General features: G+C 40.4%; 1 protein-coding gene across 4 annotated transcripts; it reads right to left on the bottom strand.

Moving 5' to 3' along the window:
• Nucleotides 1-2,512: 2,512 nt before the first annotated feature.
• On the bottom strand, nt 2,513-20,044 carry LOC137047881 (zinc finger protein 431-like). Of its 4 annotated transcripts, none has more exons than XM_067425801.1 (4): nt 19,995-20,020; nt 18,979-19,083; nt 16,524-16,733; nt 2,513-5,340 (listed from the first exon to the last, which is right to left on the bottom strand). In XM_067425801.1, the coding sequence occupies exons 3-4, from the start codon at nt 16,687-16,689 to the stop codon at nt 4,079-4,081; spliced, it is 1,428 nt and encodes a 475-aa protein (XP_067281902.1). In that variant the 5' UTR covers nt 16,690-16,733; nt 18,979-19,083; nt 19,995-20,020; the 3' UTR covers nt 2,513-4,078. The 4 variants fall into 4 exon arrangements, with proteins under 4 accessions (XP_067281902.1, XP_067281892.1, XP_067281910.1 ...); XM_067425791.1 differs by lacking the exon at nt 19,995-20,020 and adding an exon at nt 19,370-19,456; XM_067425809.1 differs by lacking the exon at nt 18,979-19,083 and having other exon boundaries at nt 19,995-20,044.
• Nucleotides 20,045-20,284: the final 240 nt, after the last annotated feature.

Below are 20,284 nucleotides of genomic sequence, written 5' to 3'. Positions count from 1 at the left end.
TCTAGAGTAGTATTGCATCCTTCATATCTCCGAAAAGTCTTTAGTTTTATTATATTTATAAAAGAACTATGAGCTGTACCGAGTCTTTCCAGAAAAAACCGAGCGCCTGGAGGCGTATCGTGTGGGCGGAGCTAAAGAACGACGATCGCTAACAAAGCGGTGATGTCCTCAAGCGTGGAGAAACCCATCGCTATCGATCAGCTAATACAGATAATGATCCATAATCAAATCTGAGGCAGAAATAAATTGAACAGGAAAAACAGCAACATCAGGACGTCCATCTCTGTGGTATGTACTGTATTTAGTGGCCTTTGTGTGTCTTTACTCGCATTTTATGAGGACATGATTCAGTTTATGGACTATTGTATGCGACTAAACCTTAGCAATAGCAAGCAAAACGGTTTTGCACGTCAGACTAGTGTAACGTTATACAACAGAGAGCAGCAATGGAGTCCGTTAGCGCATTTGAATGACGAAGCACGCGATCGTGTCGTTTACTGATGTTTACTCTCGCGACGATAGCCAACAGCACAGACATTTGAAGCAGTTTAACTCACCGGCTGCTTCCAAAGCAGGACCGAACCTTTATCGCTGGGACCGCTCCGTCAGAAACACACTTCTTTGGTATGATTTGGTGAAGTCTGTGACAGCAGTGGCATGTAAATCCACTTTGAGACGCGACTGAAACGATGTTGTGAAGCTTCCCGTCATTTCTGCGTTCAAATCGGTTCAAATGCAGCGCTGCCTTCCCGGAATGCTGTGCTGAAGCGTTGAAGTCGCTCGACGTCACCCATAGGAATAAAGTGGAGCGCGGCGTGACATAAGTGTTCACGGACGACTGGATCTGCAGCTGAGCGAGTGTTTATGGGCGTGCATTTCCTCTCTCGCTCTAGTCACGCGTGCGCGCACCCTACCGGGAGAAGAGCCCGTACGGCCCATACAAGGACCTTCCGCTCTATTAACGTCAAGCCGACCCATACTCGACAAAAACTCTCCGAAACTTGTGAGAAACCGGAAGGAGTATTTTTGACACAGAAATACTCCATCAAACGTCCAGCATTAGTTTTTGAAACTTTGTCTATGTTTAGGATGGGAATCCAAGTCTTTAACAGTGTAAAAGCTCAGTATGCATGAAACAGCATTTCACCCACCCTTTAAATAAGTGACTTTTCCCTGAAACTAATCGTCTTATTAGGACTATGAGCCTTCTTTCCTCCTCATCATTAGCTTTGTTTCTACTGTTTATTTTTCTGCTTCAGCACCTATTACCTGTAGGGTCCCATTCTGGGTCTAGTCCTATTCTCACTGAACATGCTCTCTTTGGTAATGATCTTTAATAAGTATGGTATTTCTTACCATCTGTATGCTGACGACACTCCAACAAATTTCAATGCATTACTTTTTAACTGTCTAGAGGAAGTTGTGGATGGCTGAAAATCTTGTTCAATTGAATGAAAATAAAACAAGTTATTATTTTTGGCCACTCAGCTTATAGCAAGATGGTAAACGATAGTTTAAGCCATGGAAGGTCTACCTGCATGATCAAGTAAAGAACTTAGGATACAGTATAAGCCAGAATATTTATGGTTAATTCCATTTTGAAATTCAGACAAGTAATGAGTTTTAATTTACCTACTACAGTCAGTAGGTGTTCTCCTTCTATTCAAATTTGACATTGAAGGGGTGCATACAACATATTTGCCCACCGCCAACTATAGTAATACCATTTTCTGAAGTAATACCTGAAGTCCAGTGTCAAGTCCCCACAGTCAGTGATGGTCTGGGGTGCCATGTCAGCTGCTGGTGTTGGTCCACTGTGTTTTATCAAGGGCAGGGTCAATGCAGCTCGCTATCAGGAGATTTTGGAGCACTTCATGCTTCCACCTGCTGAAAAGCTTTATGGAGATGAAGATTTGGTTTTTCAGCACGACCTGGCACCTGCTCACAGTGCCAAAACCACTGGTAAGTGGTTTACTGACCATGGTATTACTGTGCTCAATTGCCCTACCAACTCTCCTGACCTGAACCCCATAGAGAATCTGTGGGATATTGTGAAGAGAAAGTTGAGAGACACAAGACCCAACACTCTGGATGAGCTTAAGGCCGCTATCGAAGCATCCTGGGCCTCCAGAACACCTCAGCAGTGCCACAGGCTGATCGCCTCCATGCCACGCCGCACTGAAGCAGTCATTTCTGCAAAAGGATTCCCCACCAAGTATTGAGTGCAGAACTGAACATAATTATTTGAAGGTTGACTTTTTTTGTGACAAAAACACTTTTCTTTTATTGGTTGGATGAAATATGCTAATTTTTTAAGAATTTTAGGTTTTCATGAGCTGTATGCCAACCATCAGAATTAAAACAATAAAAGACCTGAAATATTTCAGTTGGTGTGCAATGAATCTAAAATATATGAAAGTTTAATTAAATCATTACATTATGGAAAATAATGAACCGTCAGGGTTTGTCTGCTATATTATTTATTGAAGCTTATTTATTAAACTCAGGCAAATGATGAAACATTTATTAAAATTAAGACACAATTTATACAAAGCTTTCTACAAAACAAAACTTAATGAAGAGGTCAAAATCATTTCTGACCCGATGTCTTTGACATAGGCTATATTGCAGATCTCTGCACGTTTCATAATCAATATAGCCTAGATTAAATTTAAAAATAACTTTATAATATTTAAACATAACTATAAAACAAAATACATTGTTTGGCTAAAAAGCCTATCTTCTCCTTTCCTGTCGGCGCCGATAAAATGTTTGCACAATGAGGACGTTCATTTGGTGAATTTGCCTCGAGTATAGTTGGTGCTGCAGATAGTAATGCCAGAATATCAACGATATGCGTCTGTTCATTCTTGTCAAAGTTACCCACTGAATTGACAACATACTGACGTCAGACACACATCCGCTAACAAACCAATCAATGTAAGATGTAGCCCACATAGATGATGACGACAGGACGCAAGTGCGTCATGTTAAGTTCTTTGGTGCGCTGACATAACTGCAATGTGAAAGCAAACCACAAATGTATACAATATATAAAAAGACAAACTTTGGTTCGGACCTTGGTGCGGCCTTTCAGGTGTGAAAACGCTCGGGTGCGTTCACACTTGTCATGTTTGGTTCGATTACAACGAACCCTGGTGCGGTTGCTCGGTTAGTGCGGTTCATTTGAACATATGTGAACGCTGCCATCCGAACCTTGGTGCGCACCAAACAAGCGGACCGAGACCGCTAAAAAGATGGGTCTCGGTCCGCTTCCAAACGAACTCTGGTGCGGTTCGATTGATATATGAACGCAACACGGACCAAAGACATGTAGACGAACCAAAAACCGGACGTAATGTCACAAGATGAGACGCATAATGCAGCTGATTTGACGACGTGGAAAGATCGGTGTATCCAAAATGAGTAACTTTAACGTTAGAGGGCAAACGTGGAGCAACGAGGAAGTGCCTCATCAATATTTGGTCAGACGAGCATGTTTCGAAAATGCTAGAAAAAACACACAAAAAGCAGACCTGGCTCTTCTCATCAAAGTTCCTGTGTTGCCCATTATTAGCAGGTACAGACGACAGAACGGCCGTCTCTTTTCTGCACAACGGAGGAAATCCTGCTGCTGTTTTAAATGTTTTGAACATTTTATGAGCTCTTCATGAGTTCTCAGCGGGTAAAAATAATGCCATATGTACACGCATAAAATGATCGCGTTTAATCCAGCACACAGCGTTGTTTTGAACATTTCATGAGCTCTTCATGAGTTCTCTGGTAAAAAATAATGCCATATGTGTTACACGCATAAAATGCCCGCGCGTGTAATCCGCACACAGCATTGTTTTGAATGTTCGGTAAACGAGCTCCTACGTCATATAAGCCGACATATCAGGTTGTGAGCGTCTCCCTGTGCCTTTGGTTCGGTAACTTTAGGTTCGCTGTTAAAAATGCCCGTGTGAACGCTAAGCGGACCAGGACTATTATGTTTGTTTTTGTTTTTTGGTCCGGACCAAACTAACCAAACGAACCGAACTACAAGTGTGAACGCACCCTTAGAGTGAAACTCTTTCTACACTGGGGATTTGTAAGGTTGCTCTCCAGAGTGAACTCTTGTGTGTTTGTTAAGGACTCCTTTGTCAGCAAAACTCTTTCCACACTGTTGGCAGGTGTAAGGCTTTTCTCCAGTGTGAATTCTCATATGGACTTTAAAGTTTCCTTTTAGGTTGAAACTCTTTCCACACTGCTGGCAGGGGTAAGGCTTCTCTCCGGTGTGAATTAGCATGTGTGTCTTAAGGATTCCTTTTTCAGCAAAACTCTTTCCACATTGTCGGCAACTGTAAGGCTTCTCTCCACTATGATTTATCATATGGACCTTAAGATTTCCTTTTAGGGTGAAACTTTTTCCACACTGTTGGCAGGTGTAGGGCTTCTCTCCAGTGTGAATTTTCATGTGCCTATCAAGGCTTCCTTTTCGGCCGAAACTCTTTCCACATTGTTGGCAGGTGAAAGGCTTCTCTCCAGTGTGGATTCTTATGTGGTTTTCAAAGGGTTGTTTTAGAGTGAAACTCTTTCCACACTGAGGGCATGTGTAGGGTTGCTCCCCAGAGTGAAATATAATGTGTCTGTTAAGGTTTGATTTTTTAGCAAAACTCTTTCCACACTGAGGGCATGTGTAGGATTTATCTCCAGTGTGAACTCTCATGTGGACTTGAAAGTGTTCATGTTGGTCAAAACTCTTTCCACATTGAGGGCATGTGTAGAGTTGCTCCCCAGAGTGAAGTCTCATGTGTCTGTTAAGGTTTGATTTTTTAGCGAAACTCTTTCCACACTGTTGGCAGGTGTAAGCTTTCTCTCCGGTGTGAATTAGCATGTGTGTGTTAAGGATCCCTTTATCAGCAAAACACTTTGCACACTGAGGGCAACTGTAAGGCTTATCTCCAGTGTGAACTCTCATGTGGGCTATAAGGTTTCCTTTTAAGTTGAAACTTCTTCCACACTGTTGGCAGGTGTAAGGCTTCAATCCTGTATGAATTATCATGTGAACTTTAAGGTTTCCGTTACAACTGAAACTCTTTCCACACTGTTGGCAGATGAAAAGCTTCTCTCCAGTGTGGATTCTCGTGTGTATGTCAAGGCTTCTTTTTAGAGCAAATCTCTTTCCACACTGTTGGCAGGTGAAATTACTTGTAATACCCTTGTTTTTAGCCTTTTTTCTTGACAAAGTCTTTTCAGGCTGTGAGCAACCAAAAGACTTTTCTCCAGTTATGAAATATTTATTCTTAAATGGATCTTTCTCTTCTATTTCACTCTCTTCTTTCAACACCGTCAGGCCTAAGGCAAAAAGAGACAAATACAAATTAACACCAGTTTAACGGGACAAAGGAACAGACAACAAAACATTTAGACATGTAAATCATCAGAACCAACATACAACTAGATCCTAGTCACATAGGCATCGCACCAGGAGGGAAAATTGGACATTGATATAGAGCACACAAGTTTTCTGAAGCCAATCATGAAATTACTTACCTAATCTAACACGTTTGATTTCTTAAGAGTCCGCAATGTCGAACATTCTCTCTTTCAGTGGCCCTCTCACAATATGGCTAAAAACCAGCTCTGATGGGCTGAACCTGAGAGACTCGTGAACTGTTTCACAGATTGAGAATAAAGGCAAAGGAACACTTTCGTCCCACTCAGACCAAGTCTTGATGCAGTATTTCTGCATTGCTTTTAAAGTCTGATGGAACCTTTCCAATGACCCCTCAGTATCTGGGTGATAAGCACTCTGTATACCAGGGGTCCGCAGACTCGGTCCTGGAGGGCCGCTGTCCTGCAGAGTTTAGCTCCAACTCCAATCAAACACACCCAAACCAGCTAATCAATGTCTTACTAGGTCCTATAAAGGGATCGATTAATCCCCCGATTGATTGGGGTTGGAGCTAAATTCTGCAGGACAGCAGCCCTCCCCTGCTGTATCCCATGTGCAATATTGAGCGATTTAAAGATTTGAGCACACAATTTAGATGGAAAAAAAGCCCCCTGCAGTCTGGACGATTCTCGGTAGACCAAAAATGGTGAAGAACATTTTAAAACTTTAACAACTGCTCGGGATGTGATTTTTCCGGAGTGGAATTGCTTCTGTGTATCTGGTAGCTGTGCATATAATCCTCAATAAAAACTGCTTAGCAAATGAACAGTGCTCTGGACCATTGTCAACACTAGCCTTTATGACACTGTAACGAAGGGGCATGATCAAAATGCTCTACGCACCATAAATACCTTCCCCTAGCCTAGAAATCTAGACGCACCCTAGCGGCAGCAAATCTAATCTGCCGCCCGCAAGTGTCGTCTAGCAAGTCTCAATACACTTGCTGCAAAAGCCAAACTCTGATTGGGCCAATCACATCGTGTATAGAGTCGGTGGGCGAGGATTAACAAAATGACTGCAGAGTTGCGATTTCGTACTACTAGTAAACACAGAAGCGGGTGAACGGCGGCCTTTCGAATCAGCTTTGACCGCGACTCTGGAAGACTTGGAGTTAAGCTTTTCTCTGAGAAATGAACAAAGAACGGCACTTAAGTCATTCTTAAGAAGAGAAGATGTTCTTCGACAAGTTTTGCCGACCGGATACAGCGAAAGTTTAATCTGTCAACTAGCGCAGCTTCAACTTCGTTGCTCTGGTTGGGTATAGCGCTATCCAATTGTGTGCACGCCGTGCAGAGGGAGTTTGAAAGACAACTGTTTATCCGCCCCTCGGATTGAGCTGTCAATGGTGAGTTTCCAGACCAAACATTTTGATATGGGTCTGGCTTGTTAGGCTAACCTTCCCCTTTCCCTTTGGTAAAACTTGATCAGTGGCCCGGCCCAAAGAGTCGCAAACCACCTCTCTTCAATTGCTGTTATCACTTCTGCTCTCCTCAATGACCTTAGCAGAGACCATGCCTGGAAACCTCAAAGGCAGCATAGGAGACCGGATTGATCAAAGACTAGAGACAAACTTCTGATACACAAGGACATTGACTCACAATCAGTCTGTCCCAACTGTATATACTATTTCTCCTGAATTTTATGCATGTCCTTTATATTGGCCTAGTTATGATTCTTTAGTTATGTTATTTATGTTTAGTATGTATTATTGATTTAATGTCTTCAAATCCCCTCAAATCTTGCTTGGTATCAAAAGAAACCTCTTTTAATTTCAGAATTATCCATGCCACCATAAACATGCAGATAGGGATAAGATTGAACAAGACTTTCTGCTGTTCATCTTTGATTGGTCACCTCACCAAATGAGTGTGAACTGATAGGGCCTTTAAGAGTTCCCTGATTAGGCACATCACGACTCAATAACTTATGAGACACCACATTTCCTCCTCCTGGCAACTACCTTCAAGTTAACTTTGTGGAAATCAACATGAAAAACACAACAAACTCTTCAGAGCACTCCTAATGAAGACAGCAAGAAACTCTTGACTCTATTGCATATGGACTTGTTCAGCAACCAAAGTCAATGCAAGTACTGTTCCCAACCTTTAGAATCATTTCATTCTAAAGTCATTGTTACCCTTTTAAGGTGATCCTGATTCTTTAATGTTTTTCATTGTCACATGCCTGTCCTGTCTTGTATGCACAAGTGTTTTTTTTTTTTATGTTGAGCATGTGCTTGTGTCTCTGTTAGATCCTTCCCCCCTTGTTATCTCATTATTGGGTTCATTTGTCCCACCTGTTTCACTTTTACAAGCTGATTGTATGGAAATGTGTGTTGGCAGTGCCTGTACACAACCATCCTATAATAATACAAATCCATCAAGTGTTTTTTTTTTTTTTAAATCTCCTTATATGTTTCTCCTGTCTCAAATCGAGTCAATCAACCATGTGACGTCACACAAGCCCTTCCCACAACTGTTGGTTGACAAGAAGCGTTTCAACGAGCTCATCACAGTCCGCCATTGTTGATGCGCTGGAGCAGAATGGCGTCTAAGCGATTGTGGTGTTCTGTTCTTGGGTGTAATAATGAACACAGCAGTCATTTTGATGTTCCTAAATCCGAACCGCTGAAGACGCAGTGGCTGAATTTTGTTTTCGTCAATGCTTTCATGTTTGTGCGAACCGCAAAGCATTTCTCACCAGACTGCTATATACCCGAGGGTTAGTATGAAGCAGGTTTTGCTAAGAAGCTGCTCCTGAATAAAGGATTCAGATCTGTCATGTTCCTGCTGCATCTTTAGAAGAAGTGAGTGTAGTTTGAAACGGTTCACAATAAATGCAGCTAAAGTGGGTAAGTTACTGTCACATGCCTGTCCTGTCTTGTGTGCACATGTGGGTTTTGTCATGTCTAGCATGTGCACACAAGACAGGACAGGCATGTGACAGTTACATTACGGCATGCTTTCTATGTATGACGTTCTCATAATCCCACGTTTAGTATCTGCCTGTTATATCCTGTTTTTTATAATACACAAATGGGTAGGTTTAGGGAAGAGTTTGAGTTACGCGTTCAAAATGTGTCTGAATATGTGTGTGTGTCCACAAGGTAAATGGATTTATAAACATACTTAATTATGTTTTTTTGATAATGTAAAAATGCAGAATGTTTCATGTGATGGGTAGGTTTAGGGGCTGTGTGTGTGTGATGGGTAGGTTTAGGGGCTGTGTGTGTGTGATGGGTAGGTTTAGCGGCTGTGTGTGTGTGATGGGTAGGTTTAGGGGCTGTGTGTGTGTGATGGGTAGGTTTAGGGGCTGTGTGTGTGTAATGGGTAGGTTTAGGGGCTGTGTGTGTGTGATGGGTAGGTTTAGGGGCTGTGTGTGTGATGGGTAGGTTTAGGGGCTGTGTGTGTGTGATGGGTAGGTTTAGGGGCTGTGTGTGTGTGATGGGTAGGTTTAGGGGCTGTGTGTGTGTGATGGGTAGGTTTAGGGGCTGTGTGTGTGTGATGGGTAGGTTTAGGGGCTGTGTGTGTGTAATGGGTAGGTTTAGGGGCTGTGTGTGTGTGATGGGTAGGTTTAGGGGCTGTGTGTGTGTGATGGGTAGGTTTAGGGGCTGTGTGTGTGTGATGGGTAGGTTTAGGGGCTGTGTGTGTGTAATGGGTAGGTTTAGGGGCTGTGTGTGTGTGATGGGTAGGTTTAGGGGCTGTGTGTGTGTGATGGGTAGGTTTAGGGGCTGTGTGTGTGTGATGGGTAGGTTTAGGGGCTGTGTGTGTGTAATGGGTAGGTTTAGGGGTAGGGGCAGTGTAGGGGGGTAGAATGAAACGGCGTTGATAAACACGCTAAAAAGCGATTATGCGTCTTTGTAGCACGGCAAAATGGCATACGAATTGGCGTGTCATACATACGCCATTTCATGAGATCAGTCTGCAAAACTGTGTACGCTGGTTTTTAAGTTAACGTGGGCGTGGTAACACTAAGCTTAATTATGTATATGGTTTATAACGGTGTGTTACTGTCAAAAAAATCATGTTGTACAGTTATTACACTGCATAGATAACGTTACACATCACTGACAAACCGACATTAACAGAATAAAGGTTTATTGGCATTAGCTGTAACATCAATCTGTCAATGAACTAACGTACACATCAGTAAACACATAGCATTCGCGCTAACGTTACCCTGCCAGTACATAAAGAAAGATCAAAATGACATTACGTTAACGAACCATTCAGAAATGTCCTGTTAAGCCTTTATTCTAACAGGTCCACTCGAGTCAAAAAATACAATAGACAAATTTTTAACTTTTTGTGTATTTTGTATACATTTGAAATTGGTGGAATGGCTCTGTTCCAAATTCCCCGTCCTTTTCATGAGCTCCATGAAAAGCCAAGACAGGGAACAGCAGCTTCTGGGGACGACCTCCCAAATTTCCAAACTAGGAAGGCATCTTAAATCCTCTATTTAGAACTAAACATCCATCAATGACACAATTGACACTGATTAAGATAAAAACAAAGTTAAGGAGGAGCTGGGGAGGAGGTGGGATGCAAAGCAGCATGCAAAAAGCTACACTTAAGAATGACAGAATGAAGAATGTAGCTAGAGCTAGTTATAGAAGTAAATAGTAGAAAGGCGATATTTTGTGGTTATAAATTCCCCATCATTTTTATGAGCTCCGTGAAAAGCCAGGACGGGACAGTAGCAGCTTCTAGGGATTATTCTCCTGTTTGTAGACTAGAGAATAGCATAAATCCCCCCACAACCACACCAGGCTTTAATCCTCCTGGCTTTTCCTGCTAAATGGAAAAGCCACAGAGGATCCGAAAGCGGTTCAGGAAGTGAATCTTACTGAACTTAATTGAGCCAATCAATATACGTGACGCAAGCATGAGGAATGTAACAAGACTAATGATAGGAATACATTTATATTTAGGTAAATAAGCTCGTAGCAACTAAAGCTATATTATCCTATTCACACCACAGAGCAGCACTCATAGCTTTTCTTATAGATGGCTTGATCATTGCCCAGGTGTAACGTTCATAAGGGGCTTAAGACCATCGCCCCATGGCCCAATATAGAATCAGGAGTGGAGGAAGCTGCAGATGTAGCGCCTCTACGCACAGAGAATGAGCCGTATAACGCTTGCGGTATTGCAGAGCAAATGGAGATGGAAGGTAAGCCAGGCTCTGGACATGGCTCTGTTGACAGCTCCTCAGGTAGGCCAACATAGATGACAAAAGCAGAGTCAGATTCAGAGATAAAACAAAGACAACAACTGTTCATCCCCTTTTTTATCGTTTAATGTGCATAGATTAATAGTGAAGTGGTTAGAATAAATTGGTACATTGGAAATGTGAGGGAATGTGATGTTTAAGGAACTGTGGAAACTCACCACCTGAGAAGGCGTAGAAGCTGTGAGCAAAACGAATCTTAGCCAAATATCAAGATAAGGTCCAAAGACACCTCTATCAGCTTTAAAACATATCACTTTGAGAATATACGTTTCTGTAGCGACTATAGCTTTAAGAGAAGCATATTTCCAATAGCAACTATTATATCCTTGCAAATTTAATTCATCCATTTCTAGCACACATGACAGGTCTTGAGGTGAGCAATTAATCTGTGCAAGTTGATGTAAGGAAAAATAAATTGTTGCCATGTAATCTTTAATAAAATGTGAACAGATACTCCCGGTCTGAAATGCAGTTCTTCCAGATGTCGTCAATTTGACGCTTGGGTTTAAATCCTTAATCGCTCCCCTCCCCCCGTTAGTCTGCTGTGAGCGAGAGATAAAGAAGAGTACTGAGTAAACCTTGGCCATCTTCCATATTCCGTTTTACTTGAACTCAGTTGCTCCTCTTAGTTCGCAGCGATTTTGAATATCCAATAACCACTAGCTATAGCTTTGAGACAAGCAAGTTTCCAATAGTGCCTATAGTCTTAAGTTTCCAATGTTAAGGCAAGCGTGTTTTCAAATGGCACATGACTTTAAGAAACAGCATTTCCAATATCGACAACTACAGCTTAAAAACGAACACATTTCCACGCCTAACACTTTAAGACAAGTGTGGTTCAAAACTGCACTACAGCTTTAAGAACAAGCATGTTTCCAATCTCATCTATACCTTTTAAGACCAGCTAGTTTTCAATCTCAATTACAGCTTTAAAGCTACACTGTGTAACTTTTTTTTAGTTTATTCTTAGCTAAAAACACTTAGTTCTTTCTAAAATATATGTGCTCATTAATGTATATTTACTTCTTTCAAGTAATAAAGTATTCTCGTAAGTTTATAATATGCCATTGAAGATACGGGTGAGGGGTTCGAATGCCGGCCGCCATGTTGTCCCTCCATCTTGAAAGTACATTAGCCAAAGAGGGACATACCCATAAATTCAAGCTTCGCCTTTCGCGTTTTAACACTCGATGGCACGGTGTTGAATGTGAAGAGGGGGATTGCCATGTTAATCTTGGACTACATCGGCCACCGTAGGAGTTAAAACGAAATCAGAATTGAGAGGAACAGAAACTATTATTCACTGGACGGTCATATACTGTAGCTTTAAGAAAATGAGTTTCCGACATCCTTAGCTTTAATACAAGCATGTTTCCAATGGCGAACACAACTTAAGAACAAGCATGTTTAAAAGATTAACATCTTTAAGAACCAGCACGTTTCCAATATATAAACTACCGCTTTAACAAGAGCTTTCTAATATTTTCAATATAAACTATAAGACTTAACTTAAAGACAAGCTAAAATAGCTTTAATTCAAGTGTTTACAGCTTTAAGAAAAGGTTCATTTCTAATATTTCCAATGTTCTGATAACCAACAACAGCTTTAAAAACAAGACATTTTTTCATATCAACTACAGCATTAAGAGCAAGATCATTTTTAATTTTCCAATTCCACTTTAAGACAAGCTAATAAATATATTTAATACGAGCCTGTTACCAATCGCAACATACTATAGTTATAGTAGCCTACTAGCTCTAAGAAAAAGCATTCCCAAACTCAAAAAAAGTTAAGTGCAAGCTCGTTTCAAATTAGCGCCTATAGTTAAAAACAGGTGCCTTACGTATAGCTTTAAGAACAATATAATATCCATAAGCCTATAATTTAAATGAAAATGACTAGACGCTTAAGCGACGTGGATGGCGATGTCATACGTTGCCGATGACATGATAGCTTTAAAACAATGTTAAAAAGAAACTTAGCTTAGTGAGGACAATTAGATATGAACGGAGAGTGAATTGCCAGCTGTGACACATGATTGATGTCCTTCAACGAGTTCAGATCTCATCTGAATTGGTTCTTTAGTCAGTCACATACCTTATTAGTAGGGGTTGTAGTGAACATCAGTTAGGGTGGCATTCCAGAGACCAGTTTATGGCAAGGCCCCTCCCTAACTACCGGTGTGGAAGATGATGTGCCACACTATGATTGGACCCTTGGTGAATGAACATAAACAAATGTTCAGCAACATCAGATAAGATGCCAAGACAACTGCCAGACACCTCTTACATGGCAGGAAGGGGGGACCTTCTGCACCCACCACCACCAAAGAGAGGACTTCTCATTGGTCTACAAGTGGATTTTAACCACCAAACTCATTCCTAAGGTTTAGGCAAGTGCTGCCATAAAAATTCCTCCAGGACCTCCTGAAGGCAGCAGCAAAAGAGAGGCCACAGAGGTCTATCTAAATCCATTCATACACATGTTTGGAGGTCTTAAATGTATATGAACTGCAACTCATCCACCTCATCTTCACACAAAGTGCAGTTTATGTTAATGGTTATTGACTGTAAAAACAACAGTCCATGGGACAGGTACATTAACAGATAAACGAATGCGTGGACGATGACTTTGCCGTTTCTTATCATGTTTGGTCTCTATCTGTTCCATACGATGCCTTTTATATTTTAAAAGAGGTTTGGTAAAGAAATAATCCATAGGTAAAACATTTAAGACATTGCTTTAACATGCCACTTTATGCTATGCAAATGAGTTCCACACTAGGGTGGGCAACACCGTGCCTACTTCAGAACCCAGTGGCCAATCATACTCCAGGACTGGAAAGGCGCCGGATTTCAATCTCCTCCTCATCGGAAAGGGATAAATATGTCCCCCGGGTAGACACACCCTCGTTCTGCGTTTCTAACCCGATGGGGAAGGAGACACTAACAGACACACCACGTTCTGCGTTTCTAACCCGACGGGGAAGGAGACACTAACAGACACACCACGTCCTGAGCTTCTGACCTGACGAGGAAAGAGACTACAAGACAGTGGAGGTTAAGCTTTTGCGAGCAAAACCTTTATATTGCTTTCGGCAAACTCTAGCTGGAAAAGGGCTCTCTCCTTGAGAGATCTTATCTGACCTTTACGACTCACATCGTAAGATCTTAACTGCCTTTACGGCAGCACATCCGGTCCACGTTTAAGGACCCTCTTGGCGCAACCAGAGTTCTGCATCCTTCAGCCCAGCGCAGCAACTGCTACTCGCAACTCTGCGCCCTTCCCACTGCATGCTACCTGCATAACCAGTGGAAGACGTATCTACTGCCAGGACTGATCACCCGACTGTGTGGAACGTAAATATAAACTTACCAAACCTCTTTCTAGAGACCTTGGCATTAGTTTATACATGCCGCATATGTTTTCTAACCTGTTTAGATAACAGTTACTTGAGGTCAGTTACAAATAATAGGTTTATTATTTGTTTAATGATAAATATGCATTTATTTATCACCATATGCCAGAACCATTAGGTGGTTCCCATAAGAAGCATTCCCATACAATTCTCTTCTATTGCTACATTCTGTTCAACAGCATTGCATTTATCCATTCTGTGCTCACATCATTTATTGGTTTTATTGTTTCGATCATTACTTTTTGGTTATTAGTTTACTATCCTTTAGAAATATATATATCCATTACTAGCATTATTAATCATTGAAGTATTTACTTTTGCATATCTATTGTTAATAAATTTCATTCATTTTATTACACTGTGTCTTCATTGTGTTGATGATCAAAGACTCAGATAAATCAGCTGACCAACTCCCTCTAATTTACATTAATTCTGAATTACTGAACAGCTCTTTTGCGAGTGTTCTTATATTGTTAAGATAGTATTCTTAGCTGGTGCCCCGTATCAAAGAGGGAGGGGTCATCTGATACACTCATAACCACACCTTAAGTGACACGTGATCTAAAAATCACTACGTCATTGGTGAACTGAGTAAAAATCACTACGTCATCGGTGAACTGAGTAAAAATCACTACAGGCTGTAACGATTCGTTTTAACAACGATTCGATTCGTATCACGATTTGAGGTTGTCGATACGATTTAAGGACGATATTGGTTCATTTAGAACGATATGATCCGAAACGATTCAGTGACTTGAAATCAATTCAGTTACTTTTTAGCCAAAAATGTTTAATCAGGTTTTATTTCAGTCGAATCGAATCGTTGTTAAAACGAATCGTTACACCCCTAGTGCATTTACATGCATGTTGTTTAGCTGACATTGAACATGGTCAAGTAAACGTGCTACCGGTTTCAGAATAAGGTCATAAACGGCATAAGCATTTACCGGTCGGGACAGGTAGTTTTTGATTTCCCCCCCGATTTCGTGCGGGATGTAACGCATTAACCTGCCTTCTGTCGGGTTATTGAAGTGCGCATGTATGATATGTGACAAACGCATACTTAGAGCAGATTTAAATGCATACAAACAGTGCAAGCTAGCATTTTTCCTGAAATATTGACATATGTCACAAACACGAACACTTTTAAGACCCAGAAAATTATAAGATGTGTTCTCATCTCAAGCAGCAGAAGTAGAAGAGGTTCAGTCAAAAACGCTGCATAACTGCATCCATAGATGTGTCTTTTACCCTCCTGTTTTTCTTAATTTAAGGGATTGGTGTAGTAAAAACAAAAGATGTTTTGCATGTACTCTCATTAAGTGCATGAAAAACTATAATTGGATGAAGCCACATTCTCCAACAATGGCCCAGTGGATAGAAAAGCTTCAATCTATTTATAAAATTGAATATTTGACTGCCCAACTCCAACTGAAAGTAGACATCATCTTACAAAAGGTAGACTAGCCTGACAAGCCAGACCCACATCAAGATGTTTGTTCTGGAAACTCACCATTGACGGCTCAATCCAAGGGGCGGGATAAACGGTTGTCTTTCAAACTCCCTCACGCGATAGGATAGCGCTACACCAACCAGAGCAAACGAAGGGGAAGCAGAGCTTGTTGAAGGATTAAACTTTCGCCGTATCCGGTCGGCAAACATCCGCATACATCTTCCCTTCTTAAGAATGACTTCAGTGCCGTTTTTTGTTCTTTTCTCACAGAAAAGCTTGACTCCCAAGTCTTCCAGAGTTGCAGTCAAAGCTGATTCGAAAGACCACCGTTCGCCAGCTCCTGTGTTTACTAGTAGCACGCAAGCGCAACTCAGCTGTCATTATGTTAAGCCCCGCCCACCGACTCTATACATGATGTGATTGGCCTGACCAGTTTGTTTTTTACAGCTCAGAAGGGTATTGAAAGTTGCTAGACGACACTCGTGGCAGATTAGATTTGCTGCCGCTAGGGTGCGTCAAGATTTCTAGGCTAAAGGTGGACACCTGTTAGTATATATCTGGATGCATTAAAACAAATTGATCAATATAGAACTTTTTACGTATTTGCTGTTGTATTGATTGATTTTCACATGTTTTCTTAATTATCTTATTACTTATGTACTTTTGCATAATTTTTACTTATGCTGTTGTCAAGGAATGGTTAGTTCATTGTTTGTGATTTGTTTTTATGTATAAAAAGTAAAAAAAAACAAAAAAAACGCCAAAACACATAAAGGACCAACACAATCCACTATCCCCCCCTTAAAAGATTTACCTATGGCTAAACTGGGATTAAAGGGGCTGGTGGAATCACCTGGTGTGTTTTCCCAACATATACTGGCAAACATGACAAGTCTTGCAATACTTTACCACATCACACTTCAATGGGGACCAACACAATATTAGGTCATAATTCAGCTTTGAGAATGAAACCAACCTGTTTGTTCCTCAGTTTCTTCATGTTTCAATCTGAATGTTTCTTCAATCATCACGTGGTCACTCTCCTCTTTCTCTGTGTGTTCCTCAGTTTCTTCATGTTTCAATCTGAATGTTTCTTCAATCTTCACGTCTTCAGTCTCCTCTTTAATAAACGCCCTCTTCATAATAGTGTCACGTGGATCTCAGTTGCTTCTCCGAGATTTTTGTCCTGTTTAAGATGAGAATAATTAACAGAAAGAAAAATAAATCCAAAATCTCTCCTAGTTGAGTAGTCAGTGCACTGGCAAGAGAATGTTCATTTTAACACTTAGATATTGAGTCATCTAATGTGTCTTTCTCAGGATACTGTATATTCTGTGAGCAATGTTAAATTACACTTGTTTGGTTTTATTTGTTACACAATACCGACAAAGAAAACTCCCAAAATATTCCCACTCAAATGAGGGAAACATATTAACCTCAACCAGATGCTGGTCATATAATTAGAATATCATCAAAAAGTTGATTTATTTCAATAATTCCATTCAAAAAGTGAAACGTGAGTATTATATTCTTTCATTACACACAGACTGATATATTTCAAATGTTTATTTCTTTTACTTTTGATGATTATAACCGACAATTAAGGAAAATCCCAAATTCAGTATATCAGAAAATTATAATATTGTGAGAAGGTTCAATATTGAAGACACCAGGGGCCACACTCTAATCAGCTAATTAACTCAAACACCTGCAAAGGCCTTTAAATGGTCTCTCAGTCTAGTTCTGTAGGCTACACAATCATGGGGAAGACTGCTGACGTGACAGTTGTCCAAAAGATGACCATTGACACCTTGCACAAGGAGGGCAAGACACAACAGGTCATTGCAAAAGAGGCTGGATCTTTACAGTTCTCTGTGTCCAAGTACATTAATAGAAAAGGATGTGGTAGAAAAAAAGTGCACAAGCAATAGAGATAACCGCACCCTGGAGAAGATTGTGAAACAAAACCCATTCAAAAATGTTGGGGAGATTCACAGAGTGGACTGCAGCTGGAGTCAGTGCTTCAATAACCACTACGCACAGACGTATGCAAGACACGAGTTTCAGCTGTCAGATTCCTTGTGTCAACCCACTCTTGAACAACAGACAGCGTCAGAAGTGTCTTGACTGGGCTAAAGACAAAAAGGACTGCTGAGTGGTCCAAAGGTATTAAGTCAATTTGGCATTTCCTTTGGAAATCAGGGTCCCAGAGTCTGGAGGAAGAGAGTAGAGGCACACACTCCACGTTGTTTTAGGTCCAGTGTAAAGTTTCTACAGTCAGTGATGGTTTGGGGAAAAAGACTTACATTGCTTAGCATCCATTTAAATGAGTGCCTGCAGCGGCGAGCTGAGCTGTGAGTGTAATCTCCATTCCCCATGTACGGATTGAAAACATGCGGAAATGGCTCCCTCTGCTGGCTGTAGTCTTTAACCTTTGGCCAAACATTCCAAAGATGAGGCAAATATCGTCAATTTGCATCATAGGAGGAATTTTTCCAGAAATAAATGCATAAATCTCGACAATCGACGACAAAAACGACGACAATCATTTGATTATACTCCGGGGTTTCTACTGATACAAAGCCATATGCTAATCGCTGAAGTAACCCTTTAAGACACGAAACGATCGCTTGCTGCCAGAAACAACAGTATTTATATCCTTTTTTACCTCAAATACCACACTATGTCCACCAGCCTTGAACAACACTTCTGGCGAGCGAGGTCAAACTATATCAAGCGTAGTAAAAAAACGCTCCGGGTTCACTATTCCCCACGCACTGACATCAGAAACACCGCTCCGAGGAAATTTGCAGATAAACGCTGAAGTATTTAACTAAGCTCTGAAATATCACAGAAGTTTGCTTTATAACATAGGCCTACCTTAAATTAAAACGTTTCAGTGTGGTTTATTGGAACACTTAACATGCCAAGCTTATTAGGCTTTATCAGCATTAAAAGCTAAATGTCATTGCTGCTTTTTGCAGAGCAAATGTTGTTTGGAAAGATGAAAAAGTATGTTTTTATCAGTTATTTTATCTACGGGTCACTATACATTACAGATTTCTGCTTATTCAAAATCAGATACAGATAACTCTAAGCAGATAAACACTGTGTGAATGCATTACAGAGAACGATGGTGTGTGAATATGTGCTACCTGTTTAAAATGTGCTTTTACCTGATTATATTCCGAGTAGAAGGTACTAAAAAGTGAATTGAACTATAGTGCATGCCAAATGAGTGATTATTGTCAGAGAAGACCACTGTCCATGAAGTGCTCAGAGAGTAGGCATATAGTAGGCATTACACGTGACTTTGGGCTGCTTTTTGGCACGTCACATTAATCTCGAGTCGCTGGTTGCAGTTTTTAGGCTTATTTTAAAAAATGTGGTTGCTTGTTAAGAAAATATGATTAGGAACTTTGTTTCTTTACATGGTCGCGATTTGTCCAATCCATTGACTGACGCCGTCTTCTCACCGCTAATGGCCATTCAGTGCAGCGACACAAGTGCTGTAGTAATCCGTCCTCATATCGTATCTTTCAGTGAAGAAAAACACATTCAACGTGCAGGCATGAGATGTTATAAATGCACATAATGATAGTTAGTAGATGTACATATACATTTTTACAAACAATATGCAACCAGCAGAGATGGAAAGACACCTAATTTAATTTTTAAAAATATATATTTATAATGCATTTATCATTACAGGCTATTATAAAAATAAAATAAAAACTAGTATACTAATAATGACATTAGGTATGGTTCGATTTTTATTTTATTTTTATATTAAAAATATGTGGCATTCCCTTAAGTGCTTACCTGTGTCCCAATCATAGACCGAATCATAGGGAAAAATGTCCATATAATCCTAAATAGTATGTGACATTAAGCAATACTGTTTAGGGCAGATTGCAAATTGAGATGCAGGTCTTTTCAGTTTGCAGTGTGTGTGTGTGTGTGTGTGTGTGTGTGTGTGTGTTCACCACTGCTCCTGATAATGTGCACTAACTCCGACTATGGGTCACTTTTTCCATCATCTTTAGACCTCTTCTGTTCACAGCTGATCGGAGGATATTGCCTGCCTTTTATTGCACTTTGAAGATGTCTTGTAAAATCTGTTTTTGCTTTTCAAACTCTGAGAGGTTTCAGTTTAATATGCTGCAGGCTCATTTACTGATAAAAACATGATTGATCATAAATTATATTGATGATGATAAAGATATTGGGCTTGTTTTGCTTATTTGTCTCGCGAGAGTTGGCAACACTGGGATTAGAGAGCAGTGAACAGGGTTTGTGCTGATTCGCGATAAAGAGCGAAAATAGACGCTCTTTCTGTTATATTCTGTTACTTTACTGACACAACGCGGATAAATGTTAGATAAAGCAATACAGTGTTACATTTAATAATACATCATACTTCGCTTTGAACGCTTAAAACACAAACCTTTCTCCAGCCGAATCTCAACAGATGCAGGAACGCGACGCGTCCTTATGACGTCACACCATAACACCAAAATAAAAGACCCGTTTATTTACAGTTTAAAAATAAGCGAATAGACATTTACTTAGAAAGAATCAGATGTTTTTTTAAAGTCAAAATTTAGAGTTTATTGTAATGGTGAAATGCATTTTAATATCACAATTGTAAATTAATAATACAGTTCACACTTAGAGTTAAAGGTAAAATTGGTTAAAAAAAAACATTTTTTTCCAAATTTGTTTAAACGCTCTTTA

The sequence above is a fragment of the Pseudorasbora parva genome, chromosome 2 (assembly GCF_024679245.1).
Source record: "Pseudorasbora parva isolate DD20220531a chromosome 2, ASM2467924v1, whole genome shotgun sequence".
In the NCBI taxonomy this organism is placed as follows: Eukaryota; Metazoa; Chordata; class Actinopteri; order Cypriniformes; family Gobionidae; genus Pseudorasbora; species Pseudorasbora parva.
Note: the sequence above shows the minus strand (reverse complement) of the source record. Positions and strands in the feature narration are given on the sequence as shown.